At 41.6% G+C, this 24055-nt stretch overlaps 2 protein-coding genes across 2 annotated transcripts; both read left to right on the forward strand.

The window, feature by feature from the left end:
- Positions 1–1894: 1894 nt before the first annotated feature.
- On the forward strand, positions 1895–3195 carry LOC128736175 (carboxypeptidase B-like). The gene is made up of 2 exons (XM_053830657.1): positions 1895–1962; positions 2013–3195. Exons 1-2 carry the CDS (start codon positions 1895–1897, stop codon positions 3193–3195), a joined length of 1251 nt encoding a protein of 416 aa, XP_053686632.1.
- A 17287-nt stretch (positions 3196–20482) lies between these two features.
- On the forward strand, positions 20483–21881 carry LOC128734425 (carboxypeptidase B-like). Its single transcript, XM_053828624.1, has 3 exons — positions 20483–20576; positions 20647–20862; positions 20930–21881. The coding sequence occupies exons 1-3, from the start codon at positions 20500–20502 to the stop codon at positions 21879–21881; spliced, it is 1245 nt and encodes a 414-aa protein (XP_053684599.1). The 5' UTR covers positions 20483–20499.
- The last annotated feature ends 2174 nt before the right edge of the window (positions 21882–24055 follow it).

Raw genomic sequence — 24055 nt, forward strand, 5'->3', positions numbered from 1 at the left:
TATCTACTGACCTACTAGGAAATATCTACTATCTAGTAGGAGCCTAAAATGAGTATTTGGTTTTTCATTTGTGTTCACAAGATGCTTTATTAAAGTATGTTGATATAGTTCTTAGTAGTTGAGTGGAATGATCGGAGAAGGACAATTTTTGCTTTTGTCACCACGCATGCGATTGTTTGAAAGATTGTTTCGGGCGGGCGGCCTTCGAATTCGTTCTCGTTATTCTCGGATAGCTCTCGTTGCATTGACATTAATCTCACGATAATATTACAGTTTCGCGAACGTAATTTAGTGATATTTTACTGTTCTTTATACTGATGAATAAACAATGCTTGATAATTTTCGCAACTAATATACTGCCGCCACTCACACAACAGTCCCATTTATATCGGAAACTCAATAGAAAATGGGACTATTATGCGACTAGCGGCAATATATTAAGTTTACTTAATCCTTTAAAATGGAACTTTATCTTGCTCCCCCTTTCTACTAATAACAATTCCTTTCCCGAAATGCTTTTGAAGATACAGAAGATACCCTGGTTTTTAACAGCAGCCAGTATTGGACTAACATTCCTTCCCATGCCACCAGGACCCACATTCGAACGTGGCATTGATGGTATAGATCAGCATGCAAGGACACGGCGGCCTCCCATGCTTATGCACTTTCTATCATAGCTGTTAACGCTCGACTATATCGAATGCTACCTTGAAATCCTCAAAAATGTAATGTCGAAGCATGTTGTGCTCCCGACATTTCTCGAGGATTTGTCGAAATGTGAAAATTTGATAAGGCCCGCCTGAAACTGCCCTACGGAATCTTTTGCTATAGGAATAGACAGCGCATCAAGATCGGGAGAGCATTTTGCCGCCGCCATTAATTAGAATAATACTGCGATTATTACAGCAATCGGTCCAATCGCCCTTTTTGAGATGATTCCATCCACTCCTGCGATGGTTTTTCCTCGTACCAAACCAAGAAACTATCCAGTGAAGTACCGTTGCTAGTAATTCCTTACCATTTTTGCAAAGTTCTGTTCGCTCCGTTCCGGCGGCTCTGTTGGTATGTTGGGCAGTATGAGTATTATCCATGAATGAATTATTATTATTATTATTATTATTATTATTAAAAGAACATATATTCCAGTATATAGTATATAGTATATATTTGGGACGTATTTGGGAAATATAGCAACGCCATTCACAAAAATAATAGGGAAAACTCAATAGTGAGGATTACTTTTAACAGAGATAAGCAACGCTAGTTATTCAATCAACAATAAGTCATGCCTCAAAATCTCAAGTGCGGAGTGCATTCTAACGTAAATTGTTTCTAAGTAATTTTTGCTATGAATTCTGTGGATATGTATGTATTTATTATGTTGTGATTGGCATGTATAATGAAGAGACATTTTCAAGAACAAAATTTTTATATTAAACGACAAGCTACTTTTAAAATTTGCGAAATCAATGACGACTAATTCATGGTTAAAGTTCATGAATTTCAAAGTGATTCAATTTATTTTGTAACATTTCTATCGATTCGAATACGAAAAACAGAGGATAGGCCCAACATAGAAGTAGTGTCGTACCTTAGTTATAGTTTGAATTATTATCTTATTGTAATTAATTGACCGATGATCAGTGTTTGTCAATAATCGCAACTAATTATCGATTCCAAAGCACGATTCAGAATATCTATTTTGAGACGTCAACCGGCTACCGTTTAAAGCCCAGCGCCGTAAATCAAAGCACCAGCAACTGAGAAGCAATTTATTTATGCGACAGCTGATCAGCTCCAGCACATGCATATCACGGGTGGGTCGCTCGAATTCCCGCTCAGTATGATACCAGTCAAACTAAGCTCAGTCTCAGTGACACTCTCCGCCAGTAAAATGATTCAGTTAGCTTTTCTGCTATTGCATCCTGCCATTATCGTTACGATCGGTGCCACCTGCGAGAGGTAAGCTTAACAGAAAATGCTAGCTACTATCACTAACCCCATCATTTCAGCAATGCCGCACTCTTCAGTGTTACACCAAAATCCTACGAACAAGTGCATTATTTAAGAAAACTGAATTTGAACAACGCTACATTGGATTTTTGGTTACTTACGACACTGGTCAATCGTGAAGCACACATAAAAGTTCCAGTTAATGAAGTTTCGATCTTTCAAAACGATCTGTTGCAATGGGGATTGCAGCCGAAGATAATAAATTCAAATCTTACTGCTTGCATAAACACGACGCGCTCGGAACGTTTTGCCCGGTATAATTCAATCGATTCTCTGGATATCACGAAAACATATTTAAGATACAGCACAATGAACCACTACATCGATTACTTGGGCCGGAAGTATTCTGATATTGTCTCTATCAGCACGGTAGGAAGTTCATATGATAGACGACTTCTTCGAACGGTCACCATTTCACAACAGCGGAACTCATTGAATAGTCAAGCGATTCTCATCGACGCCGGCATACACGCGAGAGAATGGCTCGCTCCCGCTACTGCGCTTTATGTAATTAATCAGCTGGTGCAGCATAGTGATGAAAACCATGATCTGTTGAACAACCTGACGTGGATCATACTTCCACTCGTCAACCCGGACGGCTATGAGCACTCACTGACGAAGGACAAATTTTGGCGCAAAAATCGACATCCATTCCGGCAGTGTGTTGGATCCGATGTTAATCGCAATTTTGACTTTCATTGGGGTGAAAAGGGAGTTTCAAGGCACGAGTGTGGTCAAACATATCCAGGGCCGAAACCATTTTCCGAACCAGAAGCAAGAGTGGTTCGCAAACTATTGTTATCAAAAAACGATTCGATCAAGTTTTATCTGACGTTACATTCGTATGGTCGATATCTTATGTACCCCTGGGGCTATCGAAAAGGGCTCCCACAGACATGGCGAACCATGGACACTGTAGCTCGTGCTGGAGCTGCAGCCATGAAACAATCACACAACGTAAATTATAAAATTGGCGGTGCCGGTAAAATTCTCTACGAAGCTTCAGGAGGCAGCGATGACTACGCATTGGCCATTGCACGAATACCGATAGCACTAATCATGGAACTTCCCGGCGATGAGAGAGGGTTTCACCCGGCTGCGAGCAAACTTAAACCCTTTCTCGAGGAGGCATTCACTGGCATACGAGCGATGGCTCTCAAGATGATGCAGCTTACGGTGTAAGTGGTTTGAGTACCGATATAAATTATTGGTAAATTGAGTGCTGTTTGAAGTAGTCCGATTAAGAAAGAAATTTGCCACAACCCTATTTTGTGATTAGTTCTGTGGTCCGAATGCCGTTACACTTGACTAGATCTTTCTTCATCTGACTGGTCTATTAGCAGTAAATCAAAGCATTGTTTTCTGGTCAATTATACACAACAACAGACTATTGCGTACTTAAATGTCGGTGTGAGGCCGTGGGTGGCTTTCAAATTAAAATTTTTGAAACACAAATAGTTCTCTTTTGAATAATGCAACAGCATGGCAGCCAATATATCTGCTAAGTTTTATTCGAGCCAGACCAACAGTTACCGTTAGTGCAGTACTTACTGTTTATAAGAGGTTGACATGTTAAGGGAGCGTAGTACTTTTTTCACGATATGTTTTGCCTTATTTCAAATATTTTTTTTTCTCGATAACGCGAAACGCGATTTTTGCATTCAAAACATTGTATTTTATACTAATAATTACAATTTTGTTTTCATATGGGAACCTCTTGTCTTTTCCCCTACAGCTCCTTGACGATAGTCATTCCAAACAACGTGTACCATGGATTGTCGCTGGAGGACTTCCCAGCTAGTACTAAATCGTACAGCAATAACCAAAAATTAACGTAAATAACACTTAACGAATTCGGAATCGTAACAAAAGAAGAATAAAGTCCGCCCAAGTTGATTTTTAGTCGTATATAATGATAACAGCTGACATTCATTCGATATTCTGCACAGAATCGTATAGCAATACGGAGCGGGTTGGGATTAATCGGATATTGTCGTATATAATTACTTATATCGATGCAATGCGTATGTTTATTCCTCATCACGTAAATCGCCTCCAAAATACCGCGGATATGCCAATTTTGCGCATCATATACGATTTATAGGCATGTAGGTATATATGTACTAAATGGTGATTTCTAACTTTTATCTATACCTATAAATATGGATTTCTGTCTGTCTGTCTGTCTGTCTGTCTGTCTGTCTGTCTGTCTGTCTGTCTGTCTGTCTGTCTGTCTGTCTGTCTGTCTGTCTGTCTGTCTGTCTGTCTGTCTGTCTGTCTGTCTGTCTGTCTGTCTGTCTGTCTGTCTGTCTGTCTGTCTGTCTGTCTGTCTGTCTGTCTGTCTGTCTGTCTGTCTGTCTGTCTGTCTGTCTGTCTGTCTGTCTGTCTGTCTGTCTGTCTGTCTGTCTGTCTGTCTGTCTGTCTGTCTGTCTGTCTGTCTGTCTGTCTGTCTGTCTGTCTGTCTGTCTGTCTGTCTGTCTGTCTGTCTGTCTGTCTGTCTGTCTGTCTGTCTGTCTGTCTGTCTGTCTGTCTGTCTGTCTGTCTGTCTGTCTGTCTGTCTGTCTGTCTGTCTGTCTGTCTGTCTGTCTGTCTGTCTGTCTGTCTGTCTGTCTGTCTGTCTGTCTGTCTGTCTGTCTGTCTGTCTGTCTGTCTGTCTGTCTGTCTGTCTGTCTGTCTGTCTGTCTGTCTGTCTGTCTGTCTGTCTGTCTGTCTGTCTGTCTGTCTGTCTGTCTGTCTGTCTGTCTGTCTGTCTGTCTGTCTGTCTGTCTGTCTGTCTGTCTGTCTGTCTGTCTGTCTGTCTGTCTGTCTGTCTGTCTGTCTGTCTGTCTGTCTGTCTGTCTGTCTGTCTGTCTGTCTGTCTGTCTGTCTGTCTGTCTGTCTGTCTGTCTGTCTGTCTGTCTGTCTGTCTGTCTGTCTGTCTGTCTGTCTGTCTGTCTGTCTGTCTGTCTGTCTGTCTGTCTGTCTGTCTGTCTGTCTGTCTGTCTGTCTGTCTGTCTGTCTGTCTGTCTGTCTGTCTGTCTGTCTGTCTGTCTGTCTGTCTGTCTGTCTGTCTGTCTGTCTGTCTGTCTGTCTGTCTGTCTGTCTGTCTGTCTGTCTGTCTGTCTGTCTGTCTGTCTGTCTGTCTGTCTGTCTGTCTGTCTGTCTGTCTGTCTGTCTGTCTGTCTGTCTGTCTGTCTGTCTGTCTGTCTGTCTGTCTGTCTGTCTGTCTGTCTGTCTGTCTGTCTGTCTGTCTGTCTGTCTGTCTGTCTGTCTGTCTGTCTGTCTGTCTGTCTGTCTGTCTGTCTGTCTGTCTGTCTGTCTGTCTGTCTGTCTGTCTGTCTGTCTGTCTGTCTGTCTGTCTGTCTGTCTGTCTGTCTGTCTGTCTGTCTGTCTGTCTGTCTGTCTGTCTGTCTGTCTGTCTGTCTGTCTGTCTGTCTGTCTGTCTGTCTGTCTGTCTGTCTGTCTGTCTGTCTGTCTGTCTGTCTGTCTGTCTGTCTGTCTGTCTGTCTGTCTGTCTGTCTGTCTGTCTGTCTGTCTGTCTGTCTGTCTGTCTGTCTGTCTGTCTGTCTGTCTGTCTGTCTGTCTGTCTGTCTGTCTGTCTGTCTGTCTGTCTGTCTGTCTGTCTGTCTGTCTGTCTGTCTGTCTGTCTGTCTGTCTGTCTGTCTGTCTGTCTGTCTGTCTGTCTGTCTGTCTGTCTGTCTGTCTGTCTGTCTGTCTGTCTGTCTGTCTGTCTGTCTGTCTGTCTGTCTGTCTGTCTGTCTGTCTGTCTGTCTGTCTGTCTGTCTGTCTGTCTGTCTGTCTGTCTGTCTGTCTGTCTGTCTGTCTGTCTGTCTGTCTGTCTGTCTGTCTGTCTGTCTGTCTGTCTGTCTGTCTGTCTGTCTGTCTGTCTGTCTGTCTGTCTGTCTGTCTGTCTGTCTGTCTGTCTGTCTGTCTGTCTGTCTGTCTGTCTGTCTGTCTGTCTGTCTGTCTGTCTGTCTGTCTGTCTGTCTGTCTGTCTGTCTGTCTGTCTGTCTGTCTGTCTGTCTGTCTGTCTGTCTGTCTGTCTGTCTGTCTGTCTGTCTGTCTGTCTGTCTGTCTGTCTGTCTGTCTGTCTGTCTGTCTGTCTGTCTGTCTGTCTGTCTGTCTGTCTGTCTGTCTGTCTGTCTGTCTGTCTGTCTGTCTGTCTGTCTGTCTGTCTGTCTGTCTGTCTGTCTGTCTGTCTGTCTGTCTGTCTGTCTGTCTGTCTGTCTGTCTGTCTGTCTGTCTGTCTGTCTGTCTGTCTGTCTGTCTGTCTGTCTGTCTGTCTGTCTGTCTGTCTGTCTGTCTGTCTGTCTGTCTGTCTGTCTGTCTGTCTGTCTGTCTGTCTGTCTGTCTGTCTGTCTGTCTGTCTGTCTGTCTGTCTGTCTGTCTGTCTGTCTGTCTGTCTGTCTGTCTGTCTGTCTGTCTGTCTGTCTGTCTGTCTGTCTGTCTGTCTGTCTGTCTGTCTGTCTGTCTGTCTGTCTGTCTGTCTGTCTGTCTGTCTGTCTGTCTGTCTGTCTGTCTGTCTGTCTGTCTGTCTGTCTGTCTGTCTGTCTGTCTGTCTGTCTGTCTGTCTGTCTGTCTGTCTGTCTGTCTGTCTGTCTGTCTGTCTGTCTGTCTGTCTGTCTGTCTGTCTGTCTGTCTGTCTGTCTGTCTGTCTGTCTGTCTGTCTGTCTGTCTGTCTGTCTGTCTGTCTGTCTGTCTGTCTGTCTGTCTGTCTGTCTGTCTGTCTGTCTGTCTGTCTGTCTGTCTGTCTGTCTGTCTGTCTGTCTGTCTGTCTGTCTGTCTGTCTGTCTGTCTGTCTGTCTGTCTGTCTGTCTGTCTGTCTGTCTGTCTGTCTGTCTGTCTGTCTGTCTGTCTGTCTGTCTGTCTGTCTGTCTGTCTGTCTGTCTGTCTGTCTGTCTGTCTGTCTGTCTGTCTGTCTGTCTGTCTGTCTGTCTGTCTGTCTGTCTGTCTGTCTGTCTGTCTGTCTGTCTGTCTGTCTGTCTGTCTGTCTGTCTGTCTGTCTGTCTGTCTGTCTGTCTGTCTGTCTGTCTGTCTGTCTGTCTGTCTGTCTGTCTGTCTGTCTGTCTGTCTGTCTGTCTGTCTGTCTGTCTGTCTGTCTGTCTGTCTGTCTGTCTGTCTGTCTGTCTGTCTGTCTGTCTGTCTGTCTGTCTGTCTGTCTGTCTGTCTGTCTGTCTGTCTGTCTGTCTGTCTGTCTGTCTGTCTGTCTGTCTGTCTGTCTGTCTGTCTGTCTGTCTGTCTGTCTGTCTGTCTGTCTGTCTGTCTGTCTGTCTGTCTGTCTGTCTGTCTGTCTGTCTGTCTGTCTGTCTGCGGGTATGTTCCTTATAGAATCAAAAACTACCAGGACCAGGGAAGGTTCTTATGATGGTTAGAGACCCCTCCCATCACTAAGAGAGTAGGCCCCCATACAAATAAAATACAAATTTCTGCATAACTCGGGAACTAATCGAGCAAGTGGAACAAAATTTGGCATGTGGGTGTTTTTGGAGACAAGAATTTTTTCTATGATGAATTAGGACCCCTTAACTTTTAGGAGGGGCGGCTCCCATACAAATGAAATACAAATTTCCTCATAACTCCAGAACTAATCAAGCAAATGGAACCAAATTTGGCATGTGGGGAGTTTTGGAGGCAGGATTTTTTTTTATGATGGTTTGAGACCCCTCACCCCTAAGGTATGGGGATAAGGACTCTCATACAAATAAAGCAGACATTTTTACATAGCTCAAAAACTAATCGAACTCGAGAAATTTTAGACTCTCTCATAAAACATTAGTCAATCACAAGACCACCAAAAACTATCAATAGTAACATTAGATGATTCAGCGCGAGACAGCCACAGGCCGCGAGTGTTGCCGGCAACTTGCCGTCGGAAGCGCCGGCCACTGCGGGGGGCAGCCCCCCATAGAGATCACCTCTATCTAGGTTTATTTTTTTTCCTAGATCTACTGACCTCTATTACTTTCAGGTGGGTCACCCCTGCAAAAAGGTACTTTCTACGAAAAGATTGTCCGAGAAATGGTACATCCCGCGTAAGGTTTTTCGTGAAATGGTATTCTGCGAAACTCTATATTCTGCGTTATGGTCAACCGAGAATGGGTGTTTCGCAAAATGTTATTCGGCGAAATGGTTCGTAATGATGGCGAATATTTAAATGCTATCCGCTTTATGTTATCAGACTAAGCAATGGGGGGAGTTGTTTTCTATTTTACTGTGAGGAAAAGTTGTATATTAAAACACCCATGAACTCCCCAGAAACTTGCAAAACTCGAGATTGTGACAAAGGTCATCCGAGATTCACGATTTATGTACAACACCGTTTAATTTGTGGCAATACGAAGTTTGTCGGGTCAGATACCCAAGCAGCACCATTTGTTGTAAGAAGGATTACGCAACTATTATTTAAACATTCAAGTATGGTAAAAGTTCGCATCAGTTACCTTTATCGAACTGTTATGTGATTGAAAAAGCGCAAGAGATGGAGCCTATATGCAACCAATTGTTACACATATGTTTTATGAAACATCAATGCGCATTATCTATCCATTCGCGAATACGATACTAAAAGAGATTTTAAGCCTGTTCGCACTCACATGAAATCCTATGTCGCGTTATCAAAGCTTGCGACTACGATACCCAGCTAGCATTTTCATATGTATAAAAAAGGTAAAAATCAGCATTACGTACAGATATACATGCTAAATAAATCGTATTTCATGCGCAAAATTGGCATATCCGTACTATTTTGGAGGCGATATACGTGATTACGAATAATTTTGAGCGTTACGACTATATAAGTATTTATATACGATAATATCCGATTAAGCGCGAGTCGCTCCGGATTACTCTACGATTTTGTGTTGAAAATCGTATGTATGTCAATCATTATCATTAAATACGACAAAAAATCCCACTTGATCCCACTTTATCCAGCTTTAGTTACGATTTCGAGTTTTTTAGGAGATATTTACGATAGTTTTCGTACATTGATATACGAGTTGGTGCTAGCTGGGTACTAAAAGAGATTTTAAGTCTGTTCACACTCACACGAAATCCTATATGTCGCGTTGTCAAAACTTGCGTGAAAACAAAAACAAAAATACTTTCTTCTCTTTTTTCCTCGGACACAAACCAAACAATTATGAGCAACTTTGTAATCGCGAATTATGTTTAGCAGGAAGCAAATTTCCTCTCTGGTCTCCAAGACGAAAATTATTTACATTAAGGCTTATACAAATTTGAAAAAAAGTTTATGTCACCCCCCCCTTTGAAAATTTTCGAAACGTGAAGGGTCATATTAGTCTGTTGCATTTTTTTAGTGACAAGCAGATTTTTTCACAGTTCAATGAGTTTACATCTCTAAATTATCCAATATATAGAAAGTTATAGTTATCTCGTTAGTCTCGATCAACTTTTTTCGCCAACTAAGCTTTCTGATTCTGCTGCAAGTCACAGGCAACTATTGTGCTAAATCTTTAAGTTCCCGATGTCGAAAATTGGGGTGCTTGCAATCAGACTTTCGGCTTGATTCCATTTTAATTTACCTTGTTTTAAGAGAACCGAATTAGATGGAGGCAACAATCAATTAAACAATATATTAGTGAAATTTGGTACCGCTGTTGACGGAGATATTCCGATTTTTGAATTGCAGTGGGATTATTTTTTTCCGTCAGAGGTACTAGATAAGATGAAAATAGAATTTTTCGGGTTTTCGGGGCTCAAAATGAGTCGTGTTACTCCGTAATGTCCAAGTAACTACCCTAATTTTGGAGGCAGGGGACGTAAAACACAACGATACAGTTTTTACCATTCATTGGATGCATGCAGCATGCAGGATGTCACTGAACTGTTCGAAACTTGAAATTTTCGTAACGGTGTGCATCCTTAATATACAAAGGTAAACATGTTATTGTTAAAGAAGAAGCATCAGCTGAGGAGAGGCCTGATATTCATGACTAAAAGGTTGACCAAGAAACGTGAAGAGCTTCAGAGATTTGTTTTCTTAAAACATGTCGATAGCACAGCATAAGCGTTCCAAGTAATAAAGTGGCAGGGACTTAAACTGCCATTTTCACAATATGGTTAGATTACGATACTATGTCGGGGTTTCCGAGTTCTGAACTAGTAAGTGACACGGATTTCGATTCTTAAAAAAAGCAAGGTGGTTCAAAACAAAATTCAAATGAAGGTCAAGTTATACGTTTGTGGCTCTCTAAGGTGATCCTGTGGCACTCCACTATTATTAAACTGGTTCATCTCTACCAGGATGCTTACTTTATGTGCTTGGGTTGAAAAATTTGGAAATTTGAAAGTCTTGAACTAAAATTTAAGTACTGTACAAAATATCTGTATTAAAATTTTAATAATATGGAAAAATAAACGCTGGTTTCTTCTCTTTTGTTTGGTTATTGAAGGTTTAATGTTATTATTTTTTTCTTGCCCCCCCCCTTCAACAATATTTTGAGACCAGGACATAAACTTTTTTTCAAATTTGTATAAGCCTAATATCCTAAATGCGAAACAAAACTTTAGTTTTTTGGGCATATTATGAGCTAATCTTCATGCCATTCAAAATTTATCATGCAAAATATAATTTTGCTTTGTATTATTTGATGCGCCTCGTGAAAGTTAGTAATTTGTTAATTTTCAAGTTTAAAGATTTAAACCAGCCAGATTTTGAATCCGTTTACGATGGAAAAAAGCGGTGTAAAATCGAACTAGATACTGAAATCAAATAATATTTTAGTAAATGCCATGGATTCCTGATGAATGTTCGTGTAATTATTGTTAAAATAAAAACATTTCTTCGCTGAAAAATATTTTTTCATAAAAATATGGCGGAATATGATGTTACATTGATTGTATTTGTTTGGTTACATTTTATTTAAAAATATGCCGTAATCAACATGATGCAACATCATGTGACATTATTGTTATGTTGCGATGAAGTGTCATGTTACTAGATATAGACTAATATATTTGTGACAGCCAGTATAAGTATTGGATAACCTGAATCTAACGTATTAATAACATGAAGTTGCTTATTTGTTGCGTGTTTCAATACTGTAACCGGTGAAGTTTTTTGCAATTTAAACAAGACTTAATAGCAACATGGAAGATGTTGCAAGTGCTGCTTGGGTAGTATACGAATAAAAGATACTTTTGGCAGAGTGCAAACGGAAAGCGGAGACTGGCGTCGGCGCATGGACCACGAGCTGTGAATACTCTCTTAAGAGATATCCATCGTATACCTGGTGAAAGTCTTGAGAATATAGGAAGCCGTCCACGTCGAAAGGATGCCTAGCGGGAGTGCAGCTAAATCTGTTTCCTTCTAAGACTTCGCCAACACTACGCATAGAAACGTGCTAGATTGCTCGAACTGATTGAAGCCGGTTTGCGTGTGTCAGAACGCTCAAGGAATTGGCGACGAATAGCCCAGAACCAAAGGGGAGTGCGAGTTCTCGACACGCAAGAGCCTCGAAGCCTAGCTCGAAGCTGTTGCCGAAGAAGAAAAATATTCCGACAATCATTGTCTGAATATGAGAAAAATTCATCATTCTTTTATTACTTAGCACAGAAATAAATAATCTAGCAGACAGTTAAATATTTATGTAGTGCTCTGCTGATTTAAAAGATTGTTCTGAGAACTCATTCACATTTTTTGGAAAATTTCACATGTTAATCTTTAAAAAAAGCTGTAATTTCAGCTACGCTTTATCAAGATATGCGTTCATCACATTGGTGCTAGGTGCTACATTCCGTTATCGAAACTTGACCTTCCGTTTTTATACGACAGACTTCGCAGCCAGCTGTTAGAGTGCAGGACAATTGCAGGGCCAGTTGCTACGATCCTATTGACTCTAACAGCCTCTCCCAGTCGAGATTCGAACATACGACGACTGGCTTATTAGACCAGCGTCATACCTCGAAGCCAATTGGGAGGGATTTTTTATACAAACAAGATAATAAATAAGTGGGTTTTAGTCGTATTCAGCAATAGTTCAATTGTAGTTTTGCTTTTACATAAAAAGAACATTGTAAAACTCTAAATTAATAAAAATCTTTATAAGCCATCTGACAGGCGAATTATGCAAATGCTAGTGTAAAATAATATATAAATTACTGACTTTATAACTCTGTTGTAATAAACGGGTAACCAAAGAAAGTGGTTGAACTATCAGCTATTATATTCCTCCATCTCTCAATGATTTACTATGATGATAATAATTAATTGTTAATGGGTCATTATGGCTGCATGCAAGCTAAACCTGTTCCAATGCAATGGACACAATCTGTCGGCTTTCAAATCTGTCGATCTGCTACTAGAGCTACCGTCTCATTAGGTTGATAGTTAATTTATTCGGTTAAAATAATTTCGATATAATCGCACACAAAGCTTTTACTTGCCAGATAAGTATACCTGTAAAAGTGATTGAAAATGCGTAATATTGCAGTGCATAAAACTACATAAAAATCAATTAGCGCTCTATCTCACCACTTTGCACATCAATCCAGTATGGAAATTTGTGTTGCAATTATATGAATAAACCTTACGTTATCTAAGAAAGAAAGGTTGATAAACGATTCAGTAACCTTTTGAAAAAAAAGGCAACATGGATTTTACTTTGATAGATCTACCATAACCGAACTCGTCCAGTTCTCATCGCTGTACCTCATCTATATGGATCAAACGCTTCAAGTTGACGCGATTTATACCATCCCAATCGCAGCCTTCGATAAAGTCAATCATTACGTTCTGCTAGCCACAGTGTTATCAAATTTTGTCCACTGGGTAAAATCATATCTGTCTGATGGTCGACGATGCGTCAAATTGGATGCAATAAAATCAGAAGAATTTCTCAAGCGATCAGAAGTCCCACAAGGCAGTAATTTGGGGCTATTACTGTTTAACATGACCGAAAGCTTTTGTATGCCGATAACCTCCGAATGTTTAGGGTTTTCAAAACTCCTACTGGCTGTCAGTTGTTACAAAGAGTTATCGACAAGTTTCACGACTAGTGTTGGCAGCGAAATGCTCTATAATCATGTTTAGAAGAAAAAAGTACCCACTTTAGAGAAGGTATCGCATACGAAATGAATCCGTAGAAAGGGTTGTGCTAGACTCTGAATTGAATTTTCGAGAGCGTTACAGTCACATTATTGCGTAATCTTAAAGCAATATTGGATCCATTCACCGGGTCTCTGCTGAGTTCCATGATGACTGGCGCGCCCAGACTAGGGCATACTTGGGTACGTGCCCCAGCATCTCTAGAAATTTAAATGTGAAAATTCGGAATTGTCAATTCAATAACGGGATATTTTTGGTATAAGTAAATTTTTATTTTTGGCTGGTAAACGACTGGGTAATGCGTACTGGGCTTAAAATGGACCATACAGTGGTCCATAGCCTCTTACTTAGCAACTTCTATCCCTACCTTCTCGTGTTACCAGCCGAGATACAAGCAACCTCGGTGGAGATTGGGTAACCAACCCCGGTGGAAACCAAGGTTGTATGCTGACAGGGAAGAAGGGCTCCTTCGAGTTACGTTGGCCCTCCGGTGATACTGTGGAGTTGGTTGCGGGGCTTACAAGCCTGAACCACTAAAAACCATAAATGAACTCCGTAAGTAATAATAACTCTAATCGGAACAATCGGTAAAGACCAAGGCGATAATAATGGACTAACGATTGCAAATTAAGAACGTGAATCTGTCGGTCTCTAAATTTCCTCGAAAGTACCCACGTGCTATCTAAAGAAGTGAAGAGCTGCAAGTTCGACATCGCAGCGTTGCACGAGGTATGCTGGAAAGGAACGATGGTACGTACGTATAAGGATGGTCATACCATCTACCAGAGCTGCTGCTTTTACACGCAGTTGAAGCGCGAATACGACCGCTGCCCAAGACATGATCATCATCGGGGACTGTAATGCTCAGGTTAGTCAGGAGGAGGAATTCAAACCGGTGATTGGACGGTTCAGCGCTCATCCGCAAACGAACGAAAACCTGTCGACTTCGCCGCCTCCAAGAGCATGGTCATACGTAGTACCTTCTTCCAGCATAACCTCTACCATCGATACGCCTGAAGATCACCCAACCAGACAGAATCACAAATCGACCACGTCCTGATAGATGGTCGGCACTTTTCAGACATTGTCGACGTCAGAACCTATCCGGGTACTAACATTGATTCGGATCACTACCAAGTGATGGTAAGGATACGTCAAACTGTTTTGAACAACATACGATACCGGCGCCCGCCGCGGTATAATCCAGCGCGACTAAAGCAACCGGAGGTCGCCGAAAACTACGCGTTATCTCTCGAAACCGCGCTGCCGGAAGAGGGTAAGCTGGATGAAGCCCGTCTTGAGGACTGTTGGAATGCCGGGAAAACAGCCATTAACAGCGTAGCGGAGAACGTCCTAGGCCGTGTGGCACCGAATCGACGTAACGAATGGTTTGACGAGAAATGCCCGCAGATATTGGATGAGAAGAACGCAGCGCGGGTACAAATGCTGCGTAGAGCTGTGGAGCGATGCAAACAGAAGCGGAGGCAGCAAACCCGACTCTTCAAGGTGAAGAAGCGCCACCAAGAGGAGAAGGAGTGCGAAGAACACGAACAGCTGTATCGCTTTTACGACGACCGTGCGGTGATCGAAAGGTGGAAGCAGCACTACGATGAACACCTGAATGGCGTGCAGGTGGAAGACCATGATAGTGGAGGAAGTGACCACATTGGTGTAGCAAGCAACGAGGATGTGCCACCCCCATCGATAATGGAAATGAAAGAAACCATCCAGCGGCTGAAGAACAACAAAGCAGCGGGAAAGGATGGCATTGGAGCGGAACTTATCAAAATGGTCCTGGACAAGTTGACCGGCTGTCTGCATCAACTGATTGTCAAGATTTGGGATACGGTACGACTACCGGAGGAGTGGAAAGGTGTTATCTGGTGGAAAGGGGTTATCTGTCCTATCTACAAGAAAGGCAATAAGCTGGATTGTGAGAACTATCGAACAATCACTATCCTGAATGCCGCCTACAAAGTGCTACCCAAGTCATCTTTCATCGACTATCGCCAATAGCCAATAGATTTGTGAGAAGTTACCAGGCCGGCTTCATGGAGGGTCGGTCTACAACGGACCAAATCTTCACCCTGCGGCAGATCCTCCAGAAGTGCCGCGAATTCCCAGTCCCCACGCACCACCTGTTCATCGATTTCAAAGCAGCATATGATAGCATAAACCGACAGGAGCTATGGAAAATTTTGGACAAAAACGGCTTTGCGGCTAAACTTACTGGACTTATCATGGCTACGATGGATGGGATCCAGTGCTGTGTGAGAATCGCGGGTGGATTGTCGGGCCCATTCGAATCTCGCAGGGGACTTCGACAAGGAGATGGTCTTTCCAGCCTGCTAATCAACATTGCGCTTGAAGGTGTTATAAGACGAGCGGCGATCGAAATGTGGGGCACGATTTTCAATAAATCCAGTCAATTTATCTGCTTTGCTGGCGACGTGGATGCAGTCGACCGAACATTTGAGGCGGTGGAAGATCAGTACACCAGACTAAAACGCGAAACAGGAAAGATTGGGTTGAAGATAAATACGGCTAAAACAAAGTACGTATACGCTGTCGGGCGGAACAGATGCAGCGTCAGTGCCCAGAAGCGTGGCCGTACGGGTAACATTGACACGTTGACGGTTAACATTGACCGAAGCATCCGCGACATCGAAAGTTTTACCTTTCGGTGCAGTTTTTGTAAAGTTTATTTCTCTGGCCGTTTCAGGGGCAAGCGCAAACGTTTGCACATGGAACATAACAAACATTGCACGTCGAACGTGCGATGTGAGTTAGCTTAGTATATGGGTGAGAGGTTTCGACGCGCCACCTGAAACTCTCATAAAACTAAAGTAAAGTTCCGATCTACTCTCTTTTTCTTTTTTTCAATTTTAAGTTCATTTTCAATTTCCGTTGAGACCCAAATTCAATACCAATTTAATGTCCAATTTTCATTTTCATGTCAAGTCCAATTTCAAGTCAAATTTCATAGCCATTTTTTGTTTTACTTTCCACTCCCTTGAAGTCCAATTTTATGTCCGGTATCAAGACTGATTTTAAGTGCAATTCAAGTTCGATTATATATCTCCAATTTCTAGTTTAATTAAATTTGAATTTATGTTCAATTTAAAGTTCTATGTCAAGTCTATTTCAATTCTAATTCAGAAGTAGAGTTTTAAGTCTCATTTAAAAATCCACCATTCACGCAAAAAAAAATTAAAGCAAATAGTTTAATAATTAACTAACAATGCGTTGCCACTTCACGGAACTGTTATTCTAATAACGATTCTAATCCTTCATTCTTGTTAGAATAAAATCCCTTTTTCTTAATCGAAGTAACATGCAACAATGGACTCTACTCATCACTGTGCATTAATTTCAATTTTTCTTTTCGCTGTTCTTCGATTTAGTACGCACCGATAAGGGGGCATTCATAAAGTACGTCACGCTTATAGGGGGGAGGGGGGTTAACTTAATCGTGACGATTTGTGACGTAGGGGGGAGGGGGGTATGAAGTTATGTGACGTCACATGGAAAAAATCAAATGGAAAATTTATTCGGGGAATTATAATTTAGCCTTCATTTTAAAATACAACTATTGAAGGCTTCTATAAAATTAACGTACTGATGGATTTTAAAACCAATAGTTAAATTCTTTGAATGAAAACTTTTTTTTAACATATATGTGTGAACAAAACTCATTTATTCTATGAGTATGAACTCTCCATTAAGGCTTTACAGAATATGCTGTATACCACTGAAGAGCTCCTTGAACACTGTCCTGCCTAAAAGATTTTTGCAACCGCAAATAGCAGTCATATAAACTCCTGAGGGGCTATGAGGTGCTACCAGAGATCAATGGCAATGTTTTCCCTTAATATTCGTCCTGAACTCAATCGATGAACATAAGCTCATACCGAAGTTCCACGGCTGCTTTTAAGGGTTTTCGGTATAATTTATACTGCCCTTCACTCAAAAGCTCCCTGAAGGATAGAGTTTATGCCACTTGCGGATTAAATTTCGCATCTAAGGTAGTGTTGAATGATTGCACGATTGAATGAGTATACAAAATGACGAAATCCGTTAGAAGTTCTTTCAAGGCGTGTTGTTGCAAGACGTCAGCAGAAAGTCCTGATGCTTTCAACTAGATTAGACGAATTGGAGTGGATGTATGTAAAGGCCGTGGATATGCGCGAAACATTAATCGATTTCACATCAGTGACTTCTGTGGCGTATCCGATCGCAGCAATTGGAGATCATCTTCAAAATCCGTGAATCGTTGACTCATAAGCTCAAAAATTTTCCTTTTTTTATTTTTTTTTGTCGTGAAGGGGGGGAGGGGGTTGCCGTGAAGTGACGTACTTTTTCAGGGGGGTCACGAATGTATGACCAAATGTGACAAGGGGGGAAGGGGGGTTTGAATTTGGTTAAAATTTGCGTGACGTACTAAATGGATGTCGCCTAACCTTTATCCAAGGCAACCTCAGCAGCTTCCTTCCCCATAAACTTATTTACGAAATCTCGATCTTGCAACCCGAATACAATTTGATCTCTTATGTCTTCACTAACGTTGTAATTTCCCTCAGAAAATCATAGAATTTTTTTCCTTCACATTGTTGTCGGTGTGTAAAGACGAACTGCTTCAAAGACGGTGTGTTAAATACAAAAAAAGCTTCAATCACCTCGTCGAATTCTTCCTTTTCTTCTTCCTTCAGTGGTAGAACGTTAAAGATTTCCAAACCCTCTGGACCGATAGCCGAAAACAAAGCGACATGATTGCGGCCGCTGGAGGTTGCAGTGCCGGAATGACAACCGGAGATCCGGAAGCACCTTTCACCTGTGGTGTCACCATGTTATAGCCTCACTAGCACAATATCCGTTAATCGATGATCTGCTATTTTTCCAGGCTTTCTTGTCGGTCACACCATATGTACTCCAGGAGAACACGTGCATTGCTGCAGCGGCATGTGATATCTCTTGAAAATGAAGTTTACTACTGTGCGGTCCAAGTCCAAAGAGACCGTCGTCAAGTCTGATTTTAAGTGCCATTTAAAGCATCATTTAGGTTCAATTTTATGTCTCCTATTTCTAGTTTATTTTAATTCCAATTTGATTTAACCGTTATGTGTGCGACAAAAATAACACCTTTAGCAGGGCGACAAGGGTACCCGGGTACCCAAAATTGATATTGTTATAACATCAACAATTTTAAACCGATTTTGATGAAATAGGTGTCATTTGATTCGTTAATTTATCTAGTTTTGAATTCTTTGGCTATTTGGCCATTAAAAGACATACGGGGCCCGAAAATCTGGAATTCCGACAGAGTGTCCGCTGTGAGGTAGAGAACTGGTTGTATTGCAGGAAAATCAGTCATGCGGATATAAAAACTCTAAAAATTCATACAATGAACTATTTCATATAATGAGATGAATCAGGTTGGTCATTCCGGAGTAGGTTCCTGTGGGGTCATGGGTGGCCAGTCTAGGATTGGAGGTAAAACTTAGCAATATGGGTATCAAAGTTCTTGGAATTAGTTCGGTAGGTGATATTTTTTACATTTCGTTGTATTTTGATTGGTTATTTCGAAAATGGTTTCTACAGGGTCACAGATGATACCGCAGGATTCAAGATAATGCTTAGCATTATCAGAACAGTTTAAAACGTAGAACCATCCGTTATACATTTGGAACCAGTTCCGAAATTATTAATCAGTACTAAACTGGCCATATCCGTTCAAAACATCTAAAAGATCCGCTAAACCAATTCTAATATTGGATTAGGCACCCAACTGGCCATCTGTAACCCTACAGGGACCCAATTCTGGAATGGCCAATGCGATCTAAAGTCACCAATTTATATAATAAGATGAAAAAAGGGTCCACAATGTCAAGTTCAAAACTAATAGCTTTACAGAAGGCTGATATTCTTTCAAAACAAGCGGCTTCCCACGTTTTACCGGACGTTGCTCCGGAACTACCGATTCCCGGGAACTACATGTCATTTGATGGCCAAATGTTTTATCTGATCAAAACTAAATAAATGTACGAATCAAATGCCACTGGTTTCATCCAAATCGGTTCAAGATAGCCAAAGTTATGAACATAGCAAATCATGGGTACCCGGGTACCCTTGTCGCCCTCCTACGTAATAAAAAAATTCAAGGGCCTCTCATCGCTAATCCTCTTTATGGATATGCACCAAAAAATCTCAATTACTTAAGATCAACGAGTTTTACGATGTCGCAAAATTTCAAAAACGTATGTTTTAAATTGAATGAGTTATAACTATTTAAAAACTGAAAAGGTACCCGGGTACCCTGTTGCACACATAACGGTTAAATTTAAATAATGATTTAAAGTCTTATTTCTATTTTAATTCCAATTCAAAAGTAGAAGTCTCATTTTAAATCCCCTATATGCGCAAAAAAAATTAAAGCAAATAGTTTAATGATAGACAACTTATGCGTTGCCACTTATCTCGGACGTTATGTTACATAAATAACTATTTGTTAAAAGGATTTTAGAGACAACTGAAAGGTATTCGAACCTGTTAGGAATTTGTTATAAGTAGGAATACTTCAAAAGTAAACATGTATCGTTTTGATGTTTGATTGTCTCGTTCGAACTAGTTTTCGCTTCCTAATCAAACTAATTCACAATAATAAACGTCTCATTTTAACGCTTATCGCAGCTGATAGCGTTAATGTTTAACCTGGAATTCCATATTGGTTCGGCTATTCTTCTATTGTTCGCATGCAATGCATACAAATTTTGCTGATTCAATACAGAAATTACCGCAGTTATTTGTTTAAACTTTCAATCACAATACATTAGTAGATCTTGAGAATAACTAACGCGGAATAACTAACGACTTTGCGCACGTGGTTATTCTTTTCATCATTATTACCTTATGTTTATCATTATCGGTTCAAAAAATCTATTTTTACACTTGACCCGAAAAACCTAAGTGCACTATAATTCCAAAATATCAATTGCGCTTAATCAGAATTCAAAATCTTTCGAAAACTTCAACAACATCGATGCACTTAAACTCATCATGCCTGTGCATTCCTACCGCACACGCGATATGCCCCAGTGGTGTAGGCAAGGAAAAGTTTTACAGGGGCCGTATTACTTTTGTGCTGCACTTTTACTATCACTTGTTAGTAATTACCTTATTTGAACGCGTTATTTTATTTCCCCTCATGACGAAAAAATATCTACGCCACTTACACCTAAATCAGCCGTACTTGACAGTGTAATCCCATAGCAAATACTGATCCACTAGTTTTGTTATCAACTAATCACTCAATGACTGTAAAACTAGTACAGATATAAATAGCGATTCACTTTCATACGGTATCGACAGTCTAGCTGAACCCATTGATAATATCGCTGCGCAGTGCAATTGTGACGACTGTAACAGTAATTTGCAGTAATTTAATGATGATTCCAAAAATTATCATTCTGTTTGCCGCGTTGGCGTTGACGATTGTTGCCGCTAGACGTTCATACCAAGGGTTAGTCGAATGTGCCATCAAACCCGGTAGTCAACAGTTTTCATTCATAAGTCCATTATTTTTTCGATAGATACAAAGTGTATGAAGTTCTGCAGAAAACAGCGCAACAAACCAAATTTCTTCGTCAGCTGGAACAGTCGAATTCGAGCTTAGATTTCTGGCACCTGAGCAAGCAGCGCAATGACAAAGCCCGGGTAATGGTTCCACCTGAAGGACAACGCTCGTTTATTGCCGAATTGAAACGAAATGGTTTTCTATTTGATGTGCTGATTGACAATGTTGGAAGGTTTGTTTTACGACCCAATTTTTAAACTTTCTGCTATTTATTACTTACTAATTGTTACCAATTGCAGTACTGTTAGCAACCATACGACAATAGCTTCCAGAAAACCTGGCACCATCAAAAATAGCATTTTAAAAACCTATCTTCGCCACGCTGATATTAATAAGTACTTGGATGAGCTCGCCAGCAAGTACGCCTCGCGTGTCAGTGTAAGCTCAATCGGAAAATCATACGAAGGTCGATCGTTGAAAGCTATTACCATCAACGGGAAAGCAAACAATTCAGTAATCTTCCTGGATGCTGGAATCCATGCTCGCGAATGGATAGCTCCCGCTACCGCTCTGTATGCAATCAATCAACTTGTCGAACATGCCACGAATAACAGAAACGTTCTGTCGAATCTAACCTGGGTGATTCTGCCAGTTGTAAATCCCGACGGATACGAGTACAGTCACGAACAGGAACGCTTCTGGCGCAAAACTCGAAAGCCAGCCGGAAAGTGTAAAGGAACCGACGGTAACCGAAATTTCGGCTTTCATTGGGGCGAAGTAGGTGCTTCGTCTTCGGCCTGCTCGGAAACCTACCGAGGCGACGCTCCATTCTCCGAACCAGAAACGCAAGCAGTTCGAGATGCCCTTACCAAACTGAAGGGACGTTGTAAATTCTATCTGACGTTACATTCGTACGGAAATTACTTGCTGTATCCTTGGGGATGGACCAGTGATCTACCCGATTCATGGGAGGAAATAGATGAAGTTGCTCAAGCAGGTGCTGCAGCAATCAAACAAGCAACCGGAAGCCATTACACAGTGGGCAGTTCAACTAATGTCCTGTACGCTGCCGCGGGAGGCAGCGACGATTGGGCCTTTGCTGAGGCGCAGGTCCCCATCTCGATCACAATGGAACTACCCGGAGGTGGTAACGGAGGTTTCAATCCACCAGCATCAGCTATCGAGAAAAGTGTAAAAGAAAGTTGGATCGGAATCAAAGCCATGGCCCTGAAAGTCGCTCAGAGATATTAAATGACACTTGTTCAAGAAAAAGCTTATCTGTGTTTTGATTGATTTCTGATTAAGATTTTCATTCTAGGGACTTTTTCGCTTGTTTTGATATCAATTTCATAACGATTCGACTAGGAGAAGTTCGGTTTTCCGACGATTTTTGTCTCAACAATTTCAACCATTCAGCGATCCCACAAACGCAAATTTACGTTCGTTTCTTCTGCTTTTCTTGTAATTGCTCTTCGACACATTCGTTTTTATCCCAATCCTATTATCCCCCGCCTTTAATCTAGCGCAGATTGCTTCCGCCGTTCCAAATCTACTGGCAGTAATGCTAGCTACAAATTATTCCTCATGTGTCTATGCCCGCTCGTCAAGAGAACCCCTCAAGGCCGATCTTGAATAGCATCCAGGATTCCTGAAACTTCGTCGCGTTTCGAAGGATATCTAGAGTCTCTGCGAGACCCTCACGAAACCCATCACTCGATCCTATATTAGGGGAAAGAACTAGTTTTAAGCAGTCTAAGCGGGTCACTGATTGTTTTACCTTATTACAAGCGATGGGTTGACTAAGTGGGGGATATCAGCATACCAATCTTCTTGCTATCTTTAGTTCTTCAAGCTGTTACCATTGGAAGACACTATTGTTGAGCTAAACTTTTGATTTTTCGCTTTAAAAGTTGGAGCGGCGGAACTAATTTTGAACACACCGAACCCATTTTCACCCGCAAGGTGCTATTTTAAGCAATCCTGAAATCTGAATCTTTTTACGTCCCGTTAAAAAATCCCTCGAACTTTTCCCCCTATTCAGTAAGTTCGCGTTCCTATCCGCGACCTACTAATCACCATCTGATGCGTAATCGATACGCTATGCCATCGGCATAGATGCGTAAAATGCCATCTGTCTAAATTGTTTATCGGGGCATACACTCACCGCACCGTTCAGCAAACGGTATTCGTCGTCTCTTTTATTCTCTGGTGTTCTTATGGGAAACTGCGAGTTTGACGTCTCACTCGTGCATTATGTACCATAGCTAGTCTTTTTTTATATTTTTAAATGTTCTAAAGACAACACCTCCACAGAGTTGTGTAGGATTCGCAAGGTGCCAACTTAAGCCTAACTACTAAAAACTCTCCTGCTCCCCTTTTCCTGAACCCCTCCCGGAACTACCATTAGGTTTTACTTCAGGAAGGAGGACGAGTCCAAGCAATCCATCATTGTCGTATTTTGGTGTAGGTTCAAACAACACCCTTTACCATGCCACTACCGCACCCGTCACCTAAGGGCCTGGGCTGCCCACTCAGCCCTTTATATGACCCTAACTAAGCTATGTCAGACCCTGTCGTTGCACCTGATCTAGCCATTACAACGCCGTCATCACGTCCGTCACCGCCTTATCGATGATGCCCCACGCGTTCTGCTGCACGATGTTGTCGGCGTTGGTGTCTGATGCTTGCATTTCCACCTCTTCGAGAAACTCGCCTATTCCTATTAAGACGATATCGTCGGCGAAACCTGTGAGCTCGATCTCAGTGAGCAGCCCATCGTACATGTCATTCCAGAGCGTATGACCGAGAATCGAGCACTGTGGAACAGCCGCTGTATCTTTATACTTCTTCGCCCCATCTGCCGTGTCATTTCACTGGCATCCGATTCTCGAGGTAGCTTTTGAGCAACCGGCATAGATGGTCCGGTACCCTCATCCTATGCATCGCTAGCGCGATCGCACCCCAACTAGCACTGTTAGAGGCGTTTTTGACATCGATCGTGACTATGGCACAATACCTGTCGCTCCGCCTTTTCTGTCTCATAGGCTTCTCGTCTCTCCCAATAACGGACTCGATGGCATCGACAGTGGACTTCCCCTTGCGGAATCCAAACTGTGTCCTTGCTAACCTAGTATCTTTGACAGCGAGCGGTCGTGGGAATCTTAGTAGAATCAAGCCATCCGATGTCAAGTGACTTTAGCATGGGTTTATTCTCAGGCCCCTCCATTTACCCTTTCTTCATGCTGAATTCTATATTTACCCTCTGAAGCCTCTTGACAGTGCAAATGTCCCTCCTATAGTTTAAGTGTACTGGTCAGAGGTACGAATGAGTCCTCGCCAGGGACGGCTATAATATGTGATAGTACTGGCAGCGAGGAATAAGTGGATAAAGTAGATCAAGTTTCGAAGGAAGGGTACACTACACA

This window comes from Sabethes cyaneus, chromosome 2 (genome assembly GCF_943734655.1).
Source record: "Sabethes cyaneus chromosome 2, idSabCyanKW18_F2, whole genome shotgun sequence".
Taxonomy (NCBI): Eukaryota; Metazoa; Arthropoda; class Insecta; order Diptera; family Culicidae; genus Sabethes; species Sabethes cyaneus.

Bases quoted from the DNA above. Each gene is read 5' to 3' on its own strand.
- LOC128736175 (XM_053830657.1), top strand. From the start codon at position 1,895: ATGATTCAGTTAGCTTTTCTGCTATTGCATCCTGCCATTATCGTTACG. The intron at 1,963-2,012 runs GTAAGCTTAACA...CCATCATTTCAG, and splicing joins ATCGGTGCCACCTGCGAGAG to CAATGCCGCACTCTTCAGTG.
- LOC128734425 (XM_053828624.1), top strand. From the start codon at position 20,500: ATGATGATTCCAAAAATTATCATTCTGTTTGCCGCGTTGGCGTTGACG. The intron at 20,577-20,646 runs GTTAGTCGAATG...TTTTTTCGATAG, and splicing joins GCTAGACGTTCATACCAAGG to ATACAAAGTGTATGAAGTTC. The intron at 20,863-20,929 runs GTTTGTTTTACG...TACCAATTGCAG, and splicing joins CTGATTGACAATGTTGGAAG to TACTGTTAGCAACCATACGA.